This window comes from Vipera berus (assembly GCF_964194415.1).
Source record: "Vipera berus genome assembly, chromosome: 2".
NCBI lineage: Eukaryota > Metazoa > Chordata > Lepidosauria > Squamata > Viperidae > Vipera > Vipera berus.
In genome coordinates this window covers 264,394,892-264,420,490 of record NC_138203.1, presented here as the reverse complement: position 1 = coordinate 264,420,490, position 25,599 = coordinate 264,394,892, and the positions used below count along the sequence as shown (strand labels likewise).

The window sequence follows — 25,599 nt, the reverse complement described above, 5'->3', positions numbered from 1 at the left end:
GCAATGCAGGATTGAACCTCATTTTCTACTTCTTGCCTTCCTTAAAATATGAAGTAGTGCAATAGTAGTGCATGTTTGCGTGACTTGCTTAGAGGAGCTGGGAGGCTGTTTTCCTCTACTCTCACAAGTGGTTTCCAAAATATAGGTGAAATGTAAGCTCCAGAAAACTTCCTAGTGCTTGTAGGTGCAAGCAGAGCTTTTGATTATCTAAGGCAGTGTTTCCCAACCTTGGCAAGTTTAAGATACCTGGACTTCAACTCCCAGAATTCCTCAGCCACATGGCTGGCTGGGAAATTCTGGGAGTTGAAGTCCACAAGTCTTAAAGTGGCCAAGTTTGGAGACCCCTGCTTTAGATCCTGCAGGCTAAATGAGAGATCGTCAATTCATGTAATACGCAATAGCATTGTGCAAAACTCTTGTCACTGTTCTTAAAGGAAAGAACACGCTCAGCCTTCCCTAGATTCTAGAGCAGGATTTAAAATACTGTCACATGCAGTCCACTAACACCTCTTTTTGTCCGAGTAGTTTTTTTTTTTAAAAATTGTTTTAAGTGAGAATTAGGACTGAGAAATTTTAAGAGACATATTAAGCCTTACAGAGGCTTAAGACCAGGGGTCTTCAAACTTGGCCCTTTTATGACTTGTGGACTTCAACTCTCAGAATTCCTCAGCCAGAGTGCCTGGCTGAGGAATTCTGGGAGTTGAAGTCCACAAGTCATAAAAGGGCCACGTTTGAAGACCCCTGCTTAAGACTCTCATGTGACCCCTTAAAGACCTGGCCCATTCTCCTGAACACACACACACACACACACACACACACACACACACACACACACACTGACATAATTGCATTTCAGATGCTTGGCTACTGGCTCACATTTAAGACTGGTTGTAAGGTTTGTGTGGTCATGTTACTGTGATTTGCAAAAAATTTTGCTGGTTTCCAGCAAAATGCACCCATGTGGGAGAATGGATTCCCTTAATGATCACCTAGTTTCCATAATGACAACAGTGACTTGCTTTATTACTGTTGTAAAAATATTTGTAAAATTGAGTCCAGTCACCTCTCAGATGTTGGAATAATGAGCCAACAGTGATCTGGCTGTCTTCTTAAAACTGAGGATTATGTCCAGAACTTTTCAGGGAAAGCTAATTTTAATTAGAATTGCCTATTTCTAGAGCCCTGGTGGCACAGTGGTTAGAATGCAGTATTCCAGGCTAATTCTGCTCACTGCCAGGAGTTTGATTCATTCGATCCTGACCGGCTCAAGGTTGACTAAGTCTTCTATCCTTCTGAGATTGGTAAAATGAGGACCCAGATAGTTGGGGGCAATATGCTGACTCTGTAAACCAGACATGTCCAACACAAGGCCCGGGGGCTGGATCCGGCCCGCGAAGTGGTTTCATGTGGCCCACGAAGCCACCCTGGAAACAGTGAGGGAACGGCCCCCGCTGCCTTGGCCCTGGCCCAGAGACCCTCCTTCTGCCAGAGACCCTCAGATCTGTCCCACTCCTGCCCAGGCCCCCATAGGCACCCTTGATGCCAATGATGTAGAGCTGGCCATGCTCACCCAGTAGGCCGTATGCACTCTAGCCACGCCCACCCAGTAGGCCACGCCCACGCTGGCCACACCCACCCGCCCCCCTGAGGGCAACCGCAATGCTGATGCGGCCCTCAATGAAATTGAGTTTGACACCCCTGCCGTAAACCATTTAGAGAGGGCTGTAAAGCACTGTGAAGCGGTATATAAGTCCACATGCTTTTGCTATTGCTATTTTTTCTTGATGGAGTATTTTAAAACACTCCCAAGAATTCTTTAATGGGTTCTATGAAAGATCTGATAGACAGAGTGCCTGAAGAACTATGGGCAGAGGTTCGCAACACTGTACAACAGGTAGCAACCAAAACCATCCCAAAGAAAAAGAAATGCAAGAAAGCAAAATGGGTATCTGAGGAAGCTTTGCAAATAGCTGAGGAAAGGAGGGAAGCAAAAGGCAAGGGAGAAAAAGAAAGATACGCCCAATTGAATGCAGAATTCCAGAGAATAGCTAGAAGAGATAAGAATGCCTTCTTAAATGAACAGTGCAAAGAAATAGAAGAAAACAATAGAATAGGGAGGACCAGAGTTCTTTTCAAGAAAATTGAAGAGATGAAGGGAACGTTTCATGCAAAAATGGGCATGATAAAGGACCAAAATGGCAGGGACCTAACAGAGGCAGAAGAGATTAAGAAGAGGTGGCAAAATTACACAGAAGAACTATACAAGAATGAGCTTAATGTCCCTGATAATCACAATGAGGTGGTCACTGACCTCGAGCTAGACATCCTAGAATGTGAAGTGAAGTGGGCCTTAGAAAAGCTGAGCAACAACAAAGCTAGTGGAGGTGACAGTATTCCAGCTGAGCTATTCAAAATCTTAAAAGACAATGCAGTAAAAGTGCTACACTCAATTTGCCAGCAAATTTGGAAAACTCAACAGTGGCCACAGGATTGGAAAAGATCAGTTTACATTCCAATTCCAAAGAAAGGCAGTGCCAAAGAATGTTCAAACTATCTTACCATTGCACTCATTTCTCATCCTAGTAAAGTTATGCTTTACAAGCTAGACTCCAGCAGTATGTGGATCGAGAACTACCAGAAGTACAGGCAGGATTTCGAAGAGGCAGAGGAACTAGAGATCAAATTGCCAACATACGCTGGATCATGGAGAAAGCTAGAGAGTTCCAGAAAAACATCTACTTCTGCTTCATTGTCTATGCTAAAGCCTTTGATTGTGTGGATCATAACAAACTGTGGCAAGTTCTTAAAGAGATGGGTGTACCAGACCATCTTATTTGTCTCTTGAGAAACCTATATGTGGGCCAAGAAGCAACAGTGAGAACTGGACACGGAACCACTGATAGGTTCAAAATTGGGAAAGGAGTCCAGCAAGGCTGTATACTATTTAACTTATATGCAGAGCACATCATGAGAAAGGCAGGGCTAGATGAATCAAAAGTTGGAATTAAGATAGCCGGAAGAAATATCAACAACCTAAGATATGCAGATGATACCACTCTAAATGGCAGAAAGTGAAGAACTAAAGAGCCTCTTGTTGCGGGTGAAGAAGGAGAGTGCAAAAGTTGGGTTGAAACTTAACATTAAGAAAACCAAGATCATGGCATCTGGCCCTCTCAATTCCTGGCAAATAGATGGGGAAGAAATGGAGGTAGTGACAGATTTTATTTTCCTGGGCTCCAAGATCATTGTAGATGGGGACAAGAAATTAAAAGACGCTTGCTCCTGGGGAGGAAAGCAATGGCAAATCTAGACAGCACACTAAAAAGCAGAGACATCACCCTGTCAACAAAAGTGCGTATAGTCAAGGCTATGGTCTTCCCAGTTGCAATGTATGGCAGTGAAAGTTGGACCATAAGAAGGGCTGAGCGCCAAAGAATTGAGGCCTTTGAACTATGGTGCTGGAGAAGACTCCTGCGAGTCCCTTGGACTGCCAGGTGATCAAACCGGTCAGTCCTAGAGGAGATCAACCCTGACTGCTCTTTAGAAGGCCAGATCCTGAAGCTAAAACTCCAGATCCTGAAGCTAAAAGTATTTCTTTAGCCACCTAATGAGAAGGAAGGACTCACTGGAGAAGAGCCTAATGCTGGGAAAGATTGGGGGCAAGAGAAGAAGGGGACGACAGAGAATGAGGTGGCTGGATGGAGTCACTGAAGCAGTAGGCGCGAGCTTAAATGGACTCCAGAAGATGGTAGAGGACAGGAAGGCCTGGAGGAACGTTGTCCATAGGGTCGCGATGGGTCGGACATGACTTTGCAGCTAACAACAACATCAAAGTCCAGTTTGTCAATCTGCTCTTGCATTCCTTCACTTGCCACTTCTGCTTCACTTAGTCCTTCAGATTCTTTCCCCAAGAAAACCATCCCAGGCCCAGGATAGCTTTCCAAAACATTAATTCCATAAAACATCCCTGCAGTCCTTTTTTTTTAGCAAACCTTTTGTCAACTAGCAATCTAGCTGTTTTCCTGGCTGCTCTCCTCCTCCTAATTATTTGTAATATTTTTAGCAGTAAGTTGTTTTTCTTTTTGCCATGGTTCCCATGCCTTGCTGTTTGCCAACCTGCCAGCCATCTTTAAAAAGTACTTCCTTTTGGAAGTACTTTTAAGAAGGTCTGACATTCCTTCAATTCCCAAAAATATGCACGTTTAATTTTGTGGATACAGAAATGGTTGGGTGGGAGGCAAAAGAGTTGAAAACAAAATATTTCATCCAGTTTTGCCGTTCAACAGAGTAAAAGAATGCAACTCTCTTAGCTTCTTTTCCTACTATTATGTACACAGAATTTCAGGGTTACATTCTTTTACATCATCCTTGATGGATGGCTAGGACTTGCTATTCAGGTCAGGTTACACAACAGGTTTCAGTATACAAACGCTATAATGATGGTCAAGAAAATCATTCATTCATTCATTCATTCATTCATTCATTCATTCATTCATTCACAGAAAGCAGCTCTGGGTTGTGCTTTTTGATACATCTCAGGAAGAATATTGACTAATTTCACAGGCTGGAATTCAGGTAGTCTTTGACTTACGACCACTATTGAACCCAAAATTTCTGTTGCTAAGTCAGACACTTGTTAAGTGAATTTTGGCCCATTTATTATTTTCCTTGCCACAGTTGTTAAGTGAATCACTGCAGTTGTTAAGTTAGTAACCTGGTTGTTAAGTGAACTAGACTTCCCCACTGACTTTGGTTGTCAGAAGGTTGCAAAAGGTGATCAGCCTGACCCTGGGACACTGCAACCATCATAAATATGAGCCAGTTTGATCATGTGACCACGGGGATGCTGCAGTGGTCATAATTGAAAAATGGTCATGTCACTTGTTTCAGCACTGTTGTAATTCCGAAAGGTCACTAAAGAAATCATTGTAAGTCGAGGACTACCTTTAATGTTATTTCTTGGAACTCCATTCAGTCAAGCAGGATTCCTATTTAGTCTGGGATCCTCTTCCATGTAGCCATTGGCCAGATGTTCCAAGGAAGCCCAGGATCAAACCATCACGGCTCCTCTGTTTCTCCAGCTGTATTGCTAAGTTCATTCACTTCTCCAGCTGCAGTGCTAAGCATGCTTGCTGGGAGTAAATGAGTGTTGTGAGACACAGTAAGATTTAAGTTCTACTTAAACATAAAGGTAAAGGTTCACCCGCACATGCGTGCTAGTCGTTTCCGACTCTAGGGGCCGGTGCTCATCTCCATTTCAAAGCCGAAGAGCCAGCGCTTGTCCGAGGACGTCTCCGTGGTCATGTGGCCGGCATGACTAGACGCCAAAGGCGCACGGAACGCTGTTGCCTTCCCACCGTAGTGGTCCCTATTTTTCTACTTGCGTTTTTACATGCTTTCGAACTGCTAGGTTGGCAGAAGCTGGGACGAGTAACAGGTGCTCACTCTGCTACGCGGCACTCGGGATTCGACCCGCCAAACTGCCGACCTTCTGATCGACAAGCTCAGTGTCCTAGCTCTCCATTTGGATCCATGTTCCAAAAGTTGAAAAGCACAAAGATACAAACTTAATTTGACTTAATAACTGAAAATGTGTTATAGGTGTTATATGCAGTTTGCATGATTATTTCCCATAAATTTAAGATTCTTTTATCACCTTGCAAAATTACAGTCTGGCAATGAACTGACGAGCTTGGAAGAGCTGGATCTAAGGCTCGGAGGGAAAAGATGGTTTCCTAAATGAATCTGCTCATTCATTCTGGATACAATCCCTCACACCTTCCGGTATCAGACCCAGTTTCTTGTCTTCAGCTGCTTTTTCCCCATGGACTTCCTTGAATGGAGCTCCAGTATTGGGTACCCCCATGGCTGAGGTGGCGCTACGCATCATGAACGTGGCTTAGTTATTGCACTGGTCAGACCCTCTGATCTGCCCCACTGCCCGTTTGACGACAGGATTCAGTCGTGCAACTTCAACAAACAGTCTGGGAAAGTTGGGTCCCGACAATCCCATTGTAAACTGGAGCCTTTGCACTCACTGAATTTCAGCCTGGTTTTTTTTCCCCCTGCTCTTTGCATTCATTGCTGAAGCTGTTTCCATCTTCCCTTTGCTTCCCTCCAAAATGTGCTTCGTGAGGCATGTTAGGCATATGGTGTTAGCCTACAATGTTGGGTTGAAAATATATTAACCATAATGCTATGTCTTTAAGAAGTTAATTGGCCAATGGGTGTGTAAGTGTTCTCATGGCCATAAGAGGAAGCTAGGAATGTAGCTTCTCTCTCTCTCTGAATTCACTGATCTCTACTATTACTGTTTTTGCTCTGCTGTTGGTTTACTACTGTTGTAAACCTGAACTGTGTATTGACCTCTGGACCGGTAAGAAGACTTTGTAGTTTGGATTACTCCTTGGACTGTTGCTATTGTCTATGACCTGGACTGTTTATTTTTGACTGTGCATTTTTGTTTTTACACCACCTCAAAGTAAAATACTTTTTGCTTTTTATAACTCAGTGTATTCTTGTGTGACTTTACTGCTCTCAGTACCATTCCTTGTCTGTGCAAACTCTTTGGTAGCACAAGGAGACCTCTGCACACTACAAATTCCTTAACACTGGTTATGGGCCCAGGCCTGTACTGAGAGTAAGTTCACACAGTATTCCTAGCTGAGTTTGTATTTGGTGTAAAATGGCACAAGAACAGTTGTCAGGCATCTCCTGGATAACCCGGTTGGATGGGACAAACTATGTTTCCTGGTCCACAAAATGCTGCTTGCTTTTGCGCAAGGAAGGACTATGGGCTGTTGTAAATAACCCACCAGATACTACTGCTTGGGATCCAGATGACGAAGAGGATGTAAAGAAGTTAGACGACTTTAAACGAAGCAACGAGAAAGCTCTTTGCATTATTGGACTAACACTGAATGACCAGCAGCTTGTCCATATTCGTGGTGAGGAGTCTGCTGCTAGGTGTTGGGATGTTTTGCGAAGGCTTTATGTTCGTGACAGTGTGGGTGCACATATACACCTTACACGTAAGCTGTTTAGGGCTCGTCTGCAGAAGAATGGAGATATGCTGACCCATTTAAATTACATGAAGGCAACTTTTCAAGAGCTTCATGAAAAGGAGCTGATTTTTTCAGAGTTGCATCAGGTCTACATTATTCTGTCATCTTTGGATGAGAGTTATGATGGGTATGTTTCTTCTTTGGAAGTCCTGACCAGAGAGGAACTGACATTGACTAACATTACTGGGAGACTGCTGGAAGAGTCCAGAAGGAGGCGTGACAGAGACCAGCTGAGAGAGACACAACCACTAGAGGAGCAGCAATTCACCACTGCTTACAACGTCAAGAAATGTTATTCTTGTGGGGCTAGAGGGCATATAGCCAAATTCTGTAGAAAGGGTAAAAAACAGAATGTGAATAGCAGTGGGAAGGCTAAGAAGGGCGTTGGTTTGACTGTTTCTGGTGAATCAACATCCAGAAACAATGAATTGTGGGTTGTTGATAGTGGGGCTTCACAATGCATTACTAAAGTGAAGGATAGGTTTATTAATATGAGAAACAGCAACCAATATGTTTCACTGGCAAACGGTTGGAGGATGAAGGCCTCTGGTGAAGGTAATTCCTATTGTCCATGCATTGATGAACAGTTACCTATGTTATATATACCTAAACTAAGATTCAACCTGTTATCTGTAAGGGAATTGGTTAAAGTTGGGTTTGTGGTAACATTCAGAGGGGAGCAATGCACTATTGAGAGGAGTGGAACCTGTGTAACTGCTAATTTGAAAAATGGTTTATTCGTTCTCACAAGTAACCAGGTTAGTACAGTTAAAGCTAACTCAATATGTGAGAACAAGAAGCCACATGATGAATGTATACATTTATTGCATAGGCGGTTAGGGCATGTAAACTTTAACTCACTACGAAAAACAGTTGAATTAGTAGAAGGAATTAAACTGAAGCCATGTAGTAAGTATTTGAATTGCAATGCTTGTAGTCAGGAAAAGAGCAAGGCAACTCCTGCAAACAGGATAAACAGCTTCAAAACAACTGTACCTTTGGAAGTTGTGTTTGCTGATTTAATTGGACCCATGAAACCAAGTTTAGGAGGATCATGTTATGTTTTAAGTATATTGGACCACTACTCTCGTTATGGTTTTTGTTATCTGCTTAAGTCAAAGGCAGATACTTTCCAACAATTTGCAAACTGGCTGAAGTTCGTGGAGAGAAAAACAAAGAGAAAGGTTCAGTGCATAATTACTGATAATGGTACTGAATTTACAAACAAGCGTTTTGTTGATATGCTACAATCAGCTGGCATTGAGCATAAACGTTCAGCCCCATATAGGCCTCAACATAATGCTTTTGTTGAGAGACGTGGGCAAACGTTACAAGCCATGATGAGAACCATGTTACAAGATTCTGGCTTAACAGATAGACTGTGGGGGGAGGCAGCAAAATGTGCAAACCATGTTCTGAATATAGTTGTTAATACTTCTACTGGTAAAATACCATATACTATATGGCATGGTAGAAGACCAAACCTTGATTACCTGCACACGTTTGGCACCCCAGCTTGGGTCCACATTCCTGCACAACTCAGGAGTAAAGGCCAACATAGGGCTAGGCAATTATACTTTGTAGGTTATGAAGCTAACCACAGATCCTATCGTTTCTGGGAACGAGGCACAACTAATGTATATAACAGTGCGAGTGCAAGATTCCTTGAGCACGTTGGTTGGGATAGGTTAGAGCAAGAAACTGTTAATACTGATCCTCTAGTGTTTGAGGACTCCTCTGATAACGTAACTAGTAATGATAATGCATCTCCTGTAAATATAAAAGATGAAGAGGAGATAGGGGAGATAAAAGATGAATCAGAGGAAGGAAAGGAGCCAGAAATTCAAAGCCCTGTAATTCCTTGGCGTTCAACGCGCATCAGACATCCACCTGATCGCTATGAAGCTAGTATATGTCAAGTTAATGTAGAGCCTTCTAACTATGATGAGATCAGGATGTATCCTGAAAAAGAACAGGCATCATGGAAAGCTGCAATGAACAGGGAGTTGAAGTCTTTGCAGAATCTTAAGGTTTATCAGAAAGCAAAACTGCCACCTGGTGAGCAAGCTATAGGTTGTAAATGGATATATAAGATAAAGAAAGGTGTAGATGGGACTATAACCCATAAGGCACGTTTGGTTGCACAAGGTTTTGCCCAAACTACTGAGGATTATGACGAAGTGTTTGCACCCAGTCTAAGGGCAACTACTTTAAGAGCAGCTTTAGTATGGGCGGCTAAAAACCAATATATAGTTAACCATGTAGATGTTGAAACTGCATATTTACATGCTCCATTGCAACATACTATTTATTTAAGAATACCACCAGGATTGACCAATGATAGAAACCATGATTGTTGGGAATTAAAGAAAAGCCTCTATGGATTGAAACAATCAGGCTATGAGTGGAACAAATGTATAGTTAATGAGTTAAGTGCAATAGGTTTTGTAGCCAGTAATGCTGATCCTTGTTTGTTTAGAAGGGAACACAACGGAGCATTATCTTTTCTTTTATTATTCACAGATGATATTGCAATAATAACAAAAACTGAGTTAGAAGCACAAACTATCATTTCAAGATTGCAAAATAAATTCACAATTAGAAATCTTGGAGAAATTAGCCACTATTTGGGGTTAGATATTGTGAAAACAAATAGGGGTTTTAAGGTGTCACAAGCCAGTAAAATATCCCAGTTATTAAAGAGATACAATATGGAAATGTGTAAACCAGCTAAAACTCCGATGGCTATGGATTTTAAGGACACTAATGTTGAGAGTCCTGTATTTGATAAGGCTATGTACCAATCTTTGATAGGAAGTCTTATGTATCTGAGTAATTGGACTAGACCTGATATTTCTTACTGTGTAAATCAATTGGCTAGGTACAACAATAATCCTACTGTTAGACACTGGCAATCAGCTAAACGAGTATTAAGGTATTTGAAGCAAACTATTCACTACTCGTTATATTTAGAGCCAAATCGTGAGTTAATCCTTACTGCATATGCAGATGCGAGTTTTGCCTCTGATTCAAACAGTCGTAAATCTACCTCAGGGTTGGCTATAATGTTGGGTGATTCTTTAATTGGATGGAAATCTATTAGACAAAAACACATAAGCTTATCTACAATGGAGGCTGAATTTTCATGTTTATCAGTGTTATGTACAGAACTGCTAGTGTACAAACAATTATTGTTAGATATGGGTTTAAATGTAAATGATCCATTCATTGTGTATGAGGACAATCAAGCTGCAATAAAGATGGCTAATAATGCTGCAGTAAGAACAAGATCTAAACATACTGATCTTCGTTATTTAAATGTCAGACAATGTGTCAAAGATAAATTAATACAGCTAGAGTATTGTTCATCTGATGTAAATATTGCAGATCATTTTACGAAGGTACAAAGTGCTGTGAAACACAATGCTAATTGTGAAAGAATGTGCATAAGATTGTAAGAGTTATATATTATTCTACCCAAAGGGGAGAATGTTAGGCATATGGTGTTAGCCTACAATGTTGGGTTGAAAATATATTAACCATAATGCTATGTCTTTAAGAAGTTAATTGGCCAATGGGTGTGTAAGTGTTCTCATGGCCATAAGAGGAAGCTAGGAATGTAGCTTCTCTCTCTCTCTGAATTCACTGATCTCTACTATTACTGTTTTTGCTCTGCTGTTGGTTTACTACTGTTGTAAACCTGAACTGTGTATTGACCTCTGGACCGGTAAGAAGACTTTGTAGTTTGGATTACTCCTTGGACTGTTGCTATTGTCTATGACCTGGACTGTTTATTTTTGACTGTGCATTTTTGTTTTTACACCACCTCAAAGTAAAATACTTTTTGCTTTTTATAACTCAGTGTATTCTTGTGTGACTTTACTGCTCTCAGTACCATTCCTTGTCTGTGCAAACTCTTTGGTAGCACAAGGAGACCTCTGCACACTACAAATTCCTTAACAAGGCATTAAAAAAAAAAAAGCACAGGGCTCTCCTCTGCTCCCGTGGGAGAAACTGGTCATGAGAAAGGAGGACGAGGGGCTTTGCTCCTATCGTCTGGCTGACACGGCTCTCTAGCCAAGCAGAGGGAGGCGTTTCCCAGCGTCCCAGATGTGTTTGCACAAGCGTTCTCTTCCAAAGGGAAAACGCATCTCATAAAGCAGAAGAATCACTGCTCTTTCCCAAAGCAAACGCTACCATCATGGATTATTTGTTGTTGTTGTTAGCTGCGAAGTCGTGTCCGACCCATCGCGACCCTATGGACAACGTTCCTCCAGGCCTTTCCTGTCCTCTACCATCTTCTGGAGTCTATTTAAGCTCACGCCTACTGCTTCAGTGACTCATCATGGATTGTACACAACATTAAAACACACACACACACACACACAACTGTGTGGAATCTAAAACCTAGTTTATATATTATTATTTTTTTGTTACACACTTCTGTGACCAAGAAAGGAAACCTAGCGTAGAACGATGCATTTAAAGCTCGTGTTTTTAGTGGCAACTATAGAAATTTGTAAGATGAGAGAAATTTAGTCATCACAGGGACGAGGCCAAGCACCACCTTATTCCTGACCTCAGCCCTCTGCTCTTGTGCTTCTGTTACATAGCAGATTTAATTGGAGAGCTTTGTGGACTTCCAGGTTTCCTGTTGTTTGCTAGTAATGTTATAATTTTTTAAAAAATAAATGACTTCTTTTAACGACTGTAAGCAATAGCTGATTAATCTGTCCCCTTAAGACTGCCTTCAGAATTCACTGCTGGAATCCGACTTCATTGGTACTTCAATGAGGCATTTGCATGCTGGCTGGGGAATTCTGGGAATTGAAGTCCACAAGACGTAAAGTTGCCAAAGTTGGACACCCCTGCTTGAGAGCATGAAAACTGCATTAAGTTCAGGAGGCATATGCTTATTCAGGAGAACTTAAAATATTGCAGGCTGAAAGGAAACGTGATTTCATCTTGTTTCAGGGGCAGGAATGAGGTGGAGGTTATTTGTAATAAAAGCTTTATGTAAAATAAGCTGATGGTAATTATCATACAGTGGAATCAATTTTCCTTCAGAGTGCTATCTGGAATGTGTCTAGCAGCTGGTCATCCTGTCTGAATAAGGCTGCAGCAGTGAGCTTAATCAGAGTGTAAGAAAACCCAACTAGATCCAAGCAAAGTGCTTTTTGTTCAGTGTTTCCTTCCCATAAGGACCAATCATGTGTCCTGGGAAGCCCACAAATATGTATTGAGGACATAGTCTTCTCCCTCTCATCTTCAAAGCAAGTAGAATGAAGAGCATTCCCACCAGTAGTCCACTTGGCTGTTACGACTGGGAGCCTTTGCTAGCCTGATCTTCTGTTAATTGAATGGTTGTTTATGTGCCATGGAGTCAGTGTTGACCCTTCATGGCCACATAGGTAGATTTTCTGCAGGACAGGTTGATCTGTCCTCAATCAGGTTCTTGAGGCCTTCCAATGGTGTACCCATCACATCTATAACAGAGTCCATTTGTTTGCTCATAGTCATCCCTTTCTTTTTCCTTCCATAGCATGGTAGACTCCTCCAGAGGGTGAGGTCTTTGCCTAATGTGCAGCAAGTATGATAATTTGAACCTGGTTATTTGTACCTTGAGAGACACTCTGGCTTCATTTGTTCAATGGTCCATTTGTTTATTTTCTTAATTGTACATGAGATTCTGGAGAATCTTCTCCAATACCAAAGTTCAAAAACATTGCTGTTCTTTCTCTCTAACTTCCAACTTTCACTTCTAAGACTTTCAGAGGAAAGCCACTCTCTGCACCATTCCAACCGTAGGTATAGACCAGGGGTAGGCAACCTTGGCTCTTTTATGACTCGTGGACTTCAACTTCCACAATTCCTGAGTCAGCTGGCTCAGGAATTCTGGGAGTTGAAGTCCACGAGTCATAAAAGAGCAAAGATTGCCTACCCCTGGTATAGACAGATCCCAGGATTTTTAATATCTTTTGCAAGATCTTCACGGCTACTCTACCAAGCACTAGTCTGTGACATATTTTTGACAGTTGGTTCTTTTACCGCTGATAGTTAATCCAGAGGCTTCCCACACTTCAGTATCTTAACTGTCAGTTCAAAGGCTGGTTGCTACACCAACTGTCATTAATTTGGTCTTTACATTTGATTTCATTCATTTTTTTTCACCATGCTCCTTGTTTATTATTACTAGAGCATGTGGATCATTTGCATTTCCAACTATCAGGTTAGAATTATCAGTGTTGTCCAGGTTATTTATGTTTTTCCTTCAGTTTTGAAACTGTGACTGTAAGGTATTGCCTCTGTATGTGTTATGCACTTGCTTTATGTTAACTGTTTGTTTAATGGCTGATCTACTTTGTGTGTTTGGTAACAGTTGCTGGGCTGAGCTAGACTTGCTGTATCCCGGCAGTTAGAAGGTTTGGGGCGGGGAACTGCTCCTTCAAATCTATTGGTTGCCGCCAAGAGGCCAACCGTATAAATAGCTACGCGGCAGTTATTAGCTTGCTTCTGTTCCTGTTCCGAGTTAAATAAACTTGTTGAACCCTTAGTCTCGCTTAATGCCTGCAAGAACCGAATATTTAACACTGACCATCATCTTCAATTCAACTTTTCTTAATATATATTTTCCATATAGGTCAGACATGTCAAACTCGTGACGTCGCGAGATGTTTTGGGACTGTTTTATTTATTTATTTATTTATTTATTTTGATTTATATACCGCCCTTTCCCGAAGGACTCAGGGCGGTTTACAGGGTATTTAAAACAAGAAATACAAAAGTTAAAAACAATTAAACAAATTACACCAATCCCTGAAAAAAGTAAAACCCCCAATTAAATTAAAATTAAAATTCTCAGCCTGGGCCAGAGAGCTCGAAGAGCCAGGTCTTCAGGTCCCGGCGGAATGAACGGAGGTCGGGGGCAGTCCTCAGCTCCACGGGGAGCTGGTTCCAGAGGGCAGGCGCACCCACTGAGAAGGCCTGCCATTGCCGGCAATGGTGTGGGTGTGGCTTCCAGATTACGCATCCGGCCCGTGGGCCGGCAGTTTGATATCCCTGATATAGGTTGAGTAAATAAAAGGAGAGTATGCCGGTAGGTAATCCTTGACTTACAACTATTTAGTGACCATTCAGAGTTACAATGGCACTGAAAAAAGTGACCTATGACTGTTTTTTTTTTCACACTTGCAGCATCAGCATGGTCACATGGACAAAATTAGGATGCTTGGTAACTGCCATGTATTTATGACAGTTGCAGTGTCCCAGGGTCATGTGATCACCTTTTGCGGCCTTCTGACAAGCAAAGTCAATGGGGAAGCCTAATTCACTTAACAACCATGTTACTGACTTAACAACTGCAGTGATTCACTTAACAACTATGGCAAGAAAACTCATAAAATGGGGCAAATCCCAGTTAACAACTGTCTTGCTTAGCAACAAAAATTTTGGACTCAATTGAGGTTGTAAATTAAGGATTACCTGTATACAACTTTGTTAATCTGGACCTGATCTGTTATGCAAGTTCAGTCTTTACGATGACTTCCTGACCTGTCTATATTACCTCACCCGGTAATCTTCCGGGTGAGGTTCAAGGTGTTAGTAATGACCTACAAAGCCCTACATGGCATGAGTCCGGAATACCTTGGGGAGCACCTGCGGCCGGCGTCAACTTCCCTCCGCCCAGTACGCTCCCACAGAGAGGGCCTCCTCAGGGTGCCACCGGTCAAAGAATGCCGACTGGTGGCCCCCAGGGGGAGGGCGTTCTCTGTGGGTGCACCGGATCTTTGGAACCATCTTCCGGTCGACTCCGGATGGCGCCCGATCTCCGCTCCTTCCGGCGCGATCTTAAAACCCATCTTTTTGAACAAGCTGGCCTGGCCTGATGGGACGGGGTTGGATTTTATAAATGGATTTTAACTGTTAATCTGTATTAATTTATTATGGGCACTGTTTAATTACTTTTTAATAATTTTTAATTTTTGTATCTTGTTTTTATGTATTGCCCTGTTCACCGCCCTGAGTCCTTCGGGAGAAGGGCGGTATACAAATTAAATAAATAAATAAATAAATAAATAAATAAATAAATAAATAAATAAATAAATAAATGTTTTGCACAAGGTCAGCGAGATGATCTGGGATTCTCATTTTTTAAAAAAACATATCCCACCGTTTAACATGTTCAACACCATCAAGGACCTTTCTGTAATCCATGAAGTGTCTTCTTTGGGGTATTCTTTGTCTACCCCAATTATCCAGCATGCCTCAGCAATAATGTCTTGTGTTCCTCAGCCTTTACTAAAGCCAGCTTGAACATCTGGCATCTCCCTTTCCATGTAGGCCTCTAATCTGCATTCTATTAATTACTAGGAGGTAAATCCCATTAGACTTTTTGAAATTTACTCTTGAAGAAATCATGCGGAAGAGCAGATTGCGCTCATCCATGTTAATTAGACAGGCAACCCTTGGTGAAACTGCAGAGAGAGAGCTTGACTAATGGAATTCTGAGGTTCCAGAGTGGCAGTTGGACCCCCCCCCAAAACTCTTTTATCAATGTTGAGTCTCCTGTAAAGTTCATTGGTGCAGTTGTTAAAAGCTCTGAAATGGGCTTTACCACCCAGTTTAAAAACATCCTTCCGATGTATGTGGCTGTGCCTATTTTAAGAGACAAACTTTATAACACTTGCTTAAGGATCCCAGATCCCAGATTGATTCACTAATTTATTTATTTATTTATTTATTTATTTGTTTTTATAAACCGCCCTTCTCCCGAGGGACTCGGGGCGGTGTACAGAGTAAGGTAGGTAAACATAATGAAACAATACTGAAAAAACAATAGTCAAAACAAACTGGGACCCCAATTAGAGCTATCAGGCCAGGCCGGACTGCTGGAAAAGGTAAGTTTTTAAGTCGTGCCGGAAGGTGCGGAGGTCGGGGGCCATCCGGATTTCAGTTGGTAAGCAGTTCCAGAGGGCTGGCGCACCCACTGAGAATGCCCTCCCCCTGGGGGCCACCAGCCGACATTCCTTGAGTGGTGGCACCCTGAGGAGGCCCTCTCTGTGGGAGCGCACAGGACGGTGGGGTGTTGACATTGGCAGAAGGTGCTCCCGTAGGTAGTCCGGACCCATGCCATGTAGGGCTTTGTATGTCATTGTTAGCACCTTGAACTTCACTCGGAAGGCAACCGGAAGCCAGTGCAGCGCACGGAGGAGAGGTGTGATATGGGAGTATCGGGAGGCTCCCAAAAGTGTCCGTGCCGCTGCATTTTGCACCAGTTGAAGCTTCCGAGTGGATCTCAAGGGCAGCCCCATGTAGAGAGCGTTACAGTAGTCTAGGCGAGAGGTCACAAGGGCATGGGTGACTGTACGTAAGGCATCCAGGTCCAGATAAGGCCGTAGTTGGCGCACCAGTCGAACCCGGGAGAAGGCCCCCTTGGTCACAGCTCCTATGTGATCTTCCAGGGATAGCTGCGAGTCTAGGAGGACACCCAGGTTGCGGGCCCTATCGACGGGGTAGTAACTCATCCCCGATGTTAAGGGGTGGGATGCTCTGAGTATCCTGGCTTGCCGGTACGTACAGCCATTCAGTCTTGTCCGGGTTCAGTTGAAGCCTGTTCCTCCCCATCCATTCCCGGACCGCTTTCAGGCAGCGGGACATCACGTCGAGGGCATCACTGATGCTGTTTGGAGTTGAGATGAAAAGCTGGGTGTCATCAGCATACTGATGGTACCCTACTCCAAAGCTACGAATGATCTCACCCAGCGGTTTCATGTAGATGTTGAACAGGAGAGGCGAGAGGACCGACCCCTGAGGGACTCCGCAAACGAGAGGCCTCGGGGTCGACCTCTGTCCCCCTGCCAGCACCGACTGCGAGCGACCCTGGAGAAAGGAGGAGAACCAACGCAGAACCGTGCCTCCCACTCCCAGTCCCCTGAGGCGCCGCAGCAAGATACCATGGTCGATGGTATCGAAAGCCGCCGAAAGGTCTAATAAGACTAGGACAGAGGAATGGCCCCTGTCCCGGGCTCTCCAGAGATCATTCATCAGAGCGACCAATGCCGTCTCCGTGCTGTAGCCCGGCCTGAAGCCCGATTGGCACGGGTCTAGATAAACCGCTTCATCCATGACCTGAGGAAGTTGGTGCGCCACCACGCTCTCAACAACCTTCGCAAGGAAGCGAAGATTGGAAGATTGGAGACTGGACGAAAGTTATTCAATGAGGATGGGTCCAAGGTGGGCTTCTTGAGGAGAGGTCTCACCACCGCCTCCTTCAAGGCGGTGGGGAAGTGACCCTCACTCAGAGAAGCAGAGATGACCGCTAGGAACCAGCCTCGTGTCCCCTCTCGAGCCGCATAAGCCAGCCAGGAAGGGCACGGGTCCAGTAAGCATGTGGAGGAGCTCAACCTCCTCATAATCCTGTCCACTTCCTTAGGAGTCACAGGATCAAATTCCTCCCAGATGACGTCGACAAGACTGTCCATGTCCTGTTCTTCCAACTCTGCCCAGTTGGAGTCCAGGCCGGTTCGGTTAATCTTAATGCCAGGAGCTGTAGCCAGTCAGTACTGGTGATATAGATAGACCAGTGATACAACACCATGTAATGCAGCGGCCTGCATCATTTTGTGAATGTCTAAATTTGCACATGTATCCATTCCCTCTCTTGCGAGAGCTACATTGGTTGATGATTTGCTTCCGAGTGCAATTCCAGGTGCTGGTTATCACCTTTAAAGCCCTACATGGTTTGGGACCAGGTTATTTGAAGGGCTGTCTTTTCCCAGTTACAGCTGCCCAAGCCACCAAACCAGGGAGACAGGGAATGTTATGGGTTCCTCCTCTTAAGGGGTCCCCAACTCCTAGGCTGCAGCCCACTATGAGGCTGTGAGCCATTTGGAACCAGGCCGCGGAAACGTTCCCACTTGTGCGAGCAATGGAGCTGTGTGCTCAGGCTTTCTGGCCACTCATGCGGAACCATCCGCTCCCCCCCCAAAAAAAGATGGAAAGGTTGGCGAACTCTGATCTAGTGGGGCCAAGAAGAAGGGCCTTCTTCACAGTGGCTCCCTCCCTGTGGAACACCATCCCCATGGAGATAACATTGGTCCCCACCTAGGTACTCTTTTGAAAGGCCATGGTTTTGCCAGTAGGCCTGGGGACCCCAGGGTGATATGGAGCCCATCAAGTGGTTGGTTTGGGTAGGAATTTATTGGGTTTTGTATTTGGGGCTTTATTTCTGTAAGCTGCCTGGAGTACCATGAGTGAATTGGGCACCATATAAATTGTCTGTCTGTCTGTCTGAATGAATGAATGAATGAATGAATCTTTTTCTGTATATTTTGGTGCTTCTGATTCTGAAAAACCAAGTGAATTTGGCAATGTGGTTGGGGAGATTCCAGTTTGCTACCTAGAACATATGATGGATGTTTGCTGCTGAAATAATAGATCAGTCTAACTCAGTATTGCTATACCAACTGACGGCATACCGTCAAGGCCAGAAGCTATAAGCATCTGTTGTGATTCAGGGTCAGCCTGTGGGTTCGGCAGTTGGGTTGGACGACTCAGAGGAGGAGGGGGGTGTTGAAGACCTTGCTGAGGGGGTTGAAGATCTTGCTGATGAGAGCCCTCAGCCAGGCCCCTCCCACTTGGTCACCACGGAGACCCAGCTGTGTGAGCCTGACAGTGTGGATGAAGATGACCCACAGCTGGCCCTGTTCAATGACGCCCGACGCAGGAGGCAGTCAATTAGGAGTAAACAGAGGAAGGCAATGGGGCTTCTCGGAAGGAGGCAGAGAGAAGCCACGCCCTGAACTCTATATAAGGGGAATGTCTGGGAGGGCTGGTTTGCTGAAGGCAACCGCTCGGATGGTTCATGTTTCTTAAAGCTCCTGTTTCTTGGTTCTGTCTTGTTTGTTTTTGTAGCTATAAATTTGGCAGGCATAGTTCCAGCCTCTTGCCGTTTGTGGAGGGGTTGTCCCTGCCTTTTCTGCAGGGCCGGTAGCAGGCTGGTACAGAACAGCATCTCTCCCTGGGTTCCGGCAGAGTTCTTAGAAGTGAGGATGCTAAGGATTCAGTTTAATTCTTTACAGCGTGCACATCAAACAAATGTTTCTTGACGAAGAACATTTGATAAATCCTACAATCCGATATCAGTTTTATGTCTACTTCATGCAATATGATCTGTTCCAGCTTAGGACAGAGCAGTGATGGCGAACCTTTTAGAGACCGAATGCCCAAACTGCAACCCAAAACCCACTTATTTATCGCCGGGTGCCAGGTGGGACGTGACCCACTGGGTGGGCGTGACTGTGGTGGTCATGGCGGACTGGGTGGGTGTGGCCAAAGTGGGCGTGGTCACCTCGATGTTGCTCGTGGGGAGGGATACCTTTGGGGGCCAGGCAGGGTTGGGGGAGATCCAGGGGGTCTCTGGCAGGTGGGGTGGTTGGCCAGAGGCTCGTCCTGTGGGGTGAGGCAGGGTGGGTATGCCAATTGCTGCGGGGCAAGGCAAGGTGAGGTAGGGGCCAGGGCAGCTACTGCCTGACAGCCCTCACACACAGAGGCCAGCAAGCACATGGAGGCCAACGGTGTCCGTCAGCAGCCACAGCCTGCCGGCTCCTCAACCGGCGCACTCTGGACAGCTAGCCGACAGCTGAGGAGGCAATGCAGTGGGTCATGCTTGGGAAAAGGAGAGCATGCGAGGCCAGGAGGGATGGGACGGGGGGGAGGGAAACCAGCTGTGCCGGGATGCATCCGGCCACGTGGGACCTCAGGCAGCTGGTTGAAGAGGGACAATTGCCATCTCTGGGACATGACACGCGTGCCCACAAAGAGGGCTCTGAGTGCCACCTCTGGCACGCGTGCCATAGGTTCGCCACCACTGGGATAGAGTTTGAATGTAGCTTCTTGTCATTTATTTAAACAAACTTTAGTTAAGAAAATATGTGAACCGCTGTCAGTGTATAGAACATTTCTGGCAGGAGTTTGTGATTTGATTCCTATTGATTTATTGGATTTTGTGTCCTGCCTTTTCTCCCAATCATTTCTGGACATTTTCTTCAAAGCCATAAACATTATTGTCTCTCCAATAGTGACTTCTTTTTCTCCCCACCAAAACCAGAACATTAAACACATTTTTCAACTGCTCATCTCCCTTACAGAGGGACTCTGCCACTCGTGATTACAACTGGTCCTTGCAGTTGCAGCCTTCCCATCACTTCCATGGTCATGCAATCATGATCTAGGTCTTTGCACTTATGACTGGTTGCAGTGCTCGGCAATCACATTTCCCATCTGCATAGTTCCCTGCTGGCTTCCCCAGAAAGTCTATGGGAAAGCCGGCAGGGAATGTTGCAGATCACTGGAGTCAGTGTCCCCCAACTGCTTAATCACCCGATACCTCTGCTCTTCTGCCACTGTGGTCACTTGTGCATCCCCACGGATCCTCCTTGACTTGTGGTACACCCTCACATGTCCTCCCTTACCCACACCGCATTTCCTATGCAACTACACACCCCCTCCTAAGCCACACTGCATCTCTTTTGCACTTCGTGCACCCCCTCCAACCCTGATTATGTCATTTGCACACTCTCGTGCCCTCTCTGACCCCTGCCATGTGCCTCTCGTGTACTCTCTTACAATCTCATGCACCTGATCACATTGCAGCTTGCACATCTTCCCCAATCCACTTGCACCCCCCGCAAACAGTACCACGTCTCTCTCGTCTTCTCACCCCCCTCTGACTCTCGCCATTTATTTATTTTTATGCATTTATTTATCACATTTTTCAACTGCTCATCTCCCTTAAAGAGGGACTCTGCCATTCGTGCACCCCCTTGCCCACCATTTGCTCACCCTCTCCACACCTCTCACACCCTCCCTCACACCCTTACATACCTTCCCCGATTTTCATGCTGCACCATCATCCTACCTGACCCATGCTACGCCTTCCCTAAAACTCCTTGCAACCTTTGCACCATCCCCAACTTGCACCACATCCTCGCACAGCTTCCCTGATTCATTTCACGTCCCTGTGTGCCCTCTCTTCAACTCCATCACTTAGTGACAGAAATTCCAGACTGAATTGTAATTTGAGGACTATCTGTCAAACCACAGAATGCATTTACTTTTAAAGTTTTAAGCCAAGATTGCACACTGATGACCCCCGACAGCAAATCTGCAGGCAGATCAGCATTCCTTAGAGGTTGGAAAAAAGTAAAATAAAAAAGCAAATGGTCCCACTTGTGTGTTTCTCAGCACCTTGACTTGCAGAAACCGGCAGTCTTTCCTGCTTCCAACTATCAAATAGAGGTAAAGGTAAAGGTTCCCCTGCACATGCGTGCTAGTCATTTCCAACTCTAGGGGCCGGTGCTCATCTCCGTTTCAAAGCCGAAGAGCCAGCGCTTGTCCAAAGATGTCTCCGTGGTCATGTGGCCGGCATGACTAGACACCAAAGGCGCACGGAACGCTGTTACCTTCCCATCGGAGTGGTCCCTATTTTTCTACTTGCATTTTTACGTGCTTTCGAACTGCTAGGTTGGCAGAAGCTGGGACGAGTAACAGGCGCTCACTCTGCTACGCGGCATTCAGATTCGACCCGCCAAACTGCTGATCTTCTGATCAATAAGGGACGCGGTGGCTCAGTGGGTTAAGACGCTGAGCTTGTCGATCAGATGGTCGGCAGTTTGGCAGGTCGAATCCCGAGTGCCGCGTAACAGAGTGAGCGCCTGTTACTCGTCCCAGCTTCTGCCAACCTAGCAGTTCGAAAGCACGTAAAAATGCAAGTAGAAAAATAGGGACCACTCCGGTGGGAAGGTAACAGCGTTCCGTGCGCCTTTGGCGTCTAGTCATGCCGGCCACATGACCACGGAGACGTCCTCGTACAAGCGCTGGCTCTTCGGCTTTGAAACGGAGATGAGCACCGGCCCCTAGAGTTGGAAACGACTGGCATGCATGTGCGGGGGAACCTTTACCTTTAACTATCAAATACTTGATATTGAATACTTAGCAAATACTTGAAAAAGGCACGTGAGCAGGGAGTGGTAAAACGGGGCCGACTTCATTCCATCTTGTCTGATGCATTGGGTTTCTTTTATTCTGTTTCTTCAGGCTTTTAACATAACTGCTGACTTGTGGTGGGGGCGATGGCTTTTCATAAGAGCTGTTGGCTTTCTTACAGGAAGAGAAAAGGCATCGGATCAACTACCTAACAGCCGAAGAATCTGAGCGGGAAGCCTTCTCTCTCTTCTCTGCTGCTGTGAGGGAAAGTCATGAAAAAGAGAGAACGAGAGCCGAGAAGACAAAGAACTGGTCCATTATTGGCTCGGTGTTGGGGGCCGTGATTGGGGTCTTGGGTTCCACTTACATCAACCGAGTTAGGTTGCAAGAATTAAAAGCCTTAGTTTTCGAAGCCCAGAAGGGCCCGGCAAGCCTTCAGGAAGCCATCCGAGATCAAGCCACTGCCTATCACTCCCAACAACAGGATCTGGGTGACCTCATTGCCAGTCTGAAGAACATCCTGCAACTTGCCGCGGTGACGTCGCAGGAAGGAGAAGGGGCTTCCTTGACTAAAGACAGATCGAGCACCTCACTAAAAATAGACCCTCTTTTGGTTTCTGTGCAGGAGCAGCTGGTCTACTCTAAACAAATCAGCTCATTCCTCGGAAGCTTGCAAGAGCAGCTTAGTAATTTGGAAAAAAACTTAGGGCAGATGGTTCGTGAAGGACCGAACATTAAAGTTATACCTCAGTCTGTACCTGAGGAAAGGGGATTACTTGGCCTTCCCTCAGAAGCGAGGAGCCAGGCTTTAGAGGCGGAAGAGGTGGTTCTTGAATTGTGCAATACCGAGAGGAGGTTGCAAGCCCAAATGAAGAAGCACTCCATCTACAGTACAGCCTTCACCTGTGCCATGCTGGCTGTCACCTTCCCCATGCTCTATATATTGTTGAAGGGAAATTAGCCTAGAGTTTAGCCCTTCTCCTCAAAGTCTTAAAAGAATAATAAAAGGGTGTTCCTTGAACATAAATGCTTCCTCAAAGTCATTTTGCCGAATCGCCCAGTGGGCTACCGTGTTTCCCCCAAAATAAGACCGGGTTTTTTGTTCTTTGTTTTTTGCCTCCAAAAGAGGCACCAGGTCTTATTTTCGGGGCATGTCTTTTCCACTCACCTCTGGCACCGACAGCCCCAGCCAGCCAGCCAGCCCACTTCTTCTGCGGCTGAAGGAGCAGCTTCATTCTGCAACTGAGAACGGAGCTCCGGCCTACGTTTCGCCATCAGAGGCCTTTCCGGAAGGCCTGTGCAGCCGAGAACTGAGCAATGGGCTGCAAAAGCCTTGGAGAACCGAGTTATGGATTGGTTTCTCGACTGCAGAGGCCTTCTGGAAAGGCCTGACTGTGAAATGCAGGCCTGTGGACACGGGAGAAGAAGTGGGCCGGCGAGGAGAGGCCTGGCTACAAGGTAAGTGGGTGCAAGGCACGTGGGACAGCTCCACACCCCCACCTTCGCCCTAGCTTGATTTTTAGGGGTGTGCCTCACCCCAAAGCTAGGGCTTATTTTTGGGGTAGGGCTTATATTAGGCCCAACCCCACCCCCACCCCCAAAATCAAGATGGGGCTTATTTTCAGGGTAGGTCTTACTTTCAGGGAAACGCAGTAGTAGCCTGCGTCAGTACAAATGCACTCTGCTCTATGAGTCTTTGGCAAGTTCCACTTCTATGCAGACAGGCAATAAATGATGTCTTTCTGTACCGTTGGTGCTCCTTACCTTTGGAATCTGATAGGAAACCTTGGTGTCCTTGAGTTCTTGATGAATGAGCGAAACCATTCAGATGGTCAAGTTGCCCCCCCCTTTTTAGATAATTTTATTAGAGGTTTCAGATAAAGAGATAAACACAATTAAGGCAGGGGTCCCCAACCCCCGGTCTGTAGACCAGTACCGGGCCACAGCATGCCAGCAACAGTCTGCAGAAATAAGCGGGATGCAGGCAGCACACAAAACCACACACTCTCCTGTCGGCAGAAAAATCTCTCTCAATGGAAACGGTCCCTGGTGCCCAAAAGGCTGGGGACCTCTGAATTAAGGAAAAAGAAAGAAACAGGTACAGAATAAAAAAAACAGGCGAAGCCAAAAGTGCAGAAAGAAAAAAGAAAAACAAAGGTAGAGGAGTGATTCTGACTTTTCTTTGCAGCAGATATGAATATAAATTTACACTGAAGTCTTTACAACACAGCTTTCGTTTTTCTATGATCTACCACAGTGGTTCTCAAACTGTGGTCCATGGACCCTTGCGGGGGGGTGGGGCACGGTGTCATCACAGTGGCTCTGTGAAGGCTTGAAATGTTATGATTTAAATGTTGAGTTAAGTCTTGGGGGTCCTTGGCCACGAAAAGTATTTATAGGGAGGTCCTTGGTGAAGACAAAGTTTGAAAAACCACTGATCTACCATTTCATCTAATTCAAATCTTTCTTTAGCGTCTTGTAACACTTTATATGTAACTCGTGGTTTTTAGCTTGCCACACAAATTTAGAGATGTGTTTCTGCCACTGTTTAATAATAATAATCTTTATTGTCAAAGTACAACATGTGTACATTGAGATTAGCTGAGCCTCCCCCCCCCTGCTCTCTCCCCCCAACACACAGTTTAAATAGTACATCAGTTGTCAAAACAGTATTATTTGAAACAAAAATAACATTCTAGGTAAAACGTTAATCATAGAAATTTTCCCCAAAGAATTTGTAATTTTCCCCTTCTTGGTATACCTTTTTAACTTCATTCCATGTCTAAACATAAATACTTTGAAAACTCATATTTGTTGAATTAATACCCCAATATTTTAACTTTTCCACAATCTTCAAACCCGTTTTATTGATCAATTCTTTTTGACTTGTTGTATCTTCATATTGCCAGTATCTTTTCTCTTCTGTTTATTAATTTTAAAAATAGCTAAAATAGCTAAAGCACTAATTCTTTTAATTTCTTCATTAATGTTGTAGACCCCTTCAAAGAAGCGGTGCCAAATGGTCTGCAAAAGCTCCATCTCCTGTTTTTTTTTACACCCAGTATCCTCTCAGTTTGCTTTGTATCTCTATTCAATACTTCAAGAACCAAAATAAACAAAAGGGGGAATGATGGTCAGTCTTGTCTTGTTCCTTTTGTACCCTACAAAGTTTTGTTAAATCTTGATTTACAATAATTTGTAAAATCAATTTTACCCATTTTATATAATTCCCTCCAATGTTCTGATCTTCTAAAACTTTAAACGTAAAGGGCCAGTTCAAATTGTCAAAGGCTTTCTCACATATAAAACAGTAATGCTGATTGCTTTTCATTATGCTATTCCAAATATTCAATAATATCTCATATGATCATGATATCTCTTAATTTTTTTAAGGTAAAATATCCACATGGATCTTCATGAATAAATTGTTGCAAAATTACTTTCACTCTATCTGCTAAAATCTTTGTAAATAACTTACAATCACTGTTCAATAATGAATATTGGTCTACAGGTACTCCTTGACTTTAAAGTTATGACTGACTTACCTTGT

General features: G+C 44.5%; 1 protein-coding gene across 4 annotated transcripts in view; it reads left to right on the top strand.

Annotated features, from left to right (window-relative positions):
- CCDC51 (coiled-coil domain containing 51) overlaps positions 1-23,051 on the top strand; it is a 35,327-nt gene extending 12,276 nt beyond the window's left edge. For all 4 annotated transcript variants that reach the window (XM_081316802.1, XM_081316801.1, XM_081316799.1 and 1 more), the window contains exon 4: positions 22,231-23,051. In XM_081316802.1, the coding sequence (XP_081172928.1) occupies positions 22,231-23,010 (780 nt within the window). In that variant the 3' untranslated portion in view covers positions 23,011-23,051. The remainder of the gene's footprint in view (positions 1-22,230) is intronic.
- Positions 23,052-25,599: the final 2,548 nt, after the last annotated feature.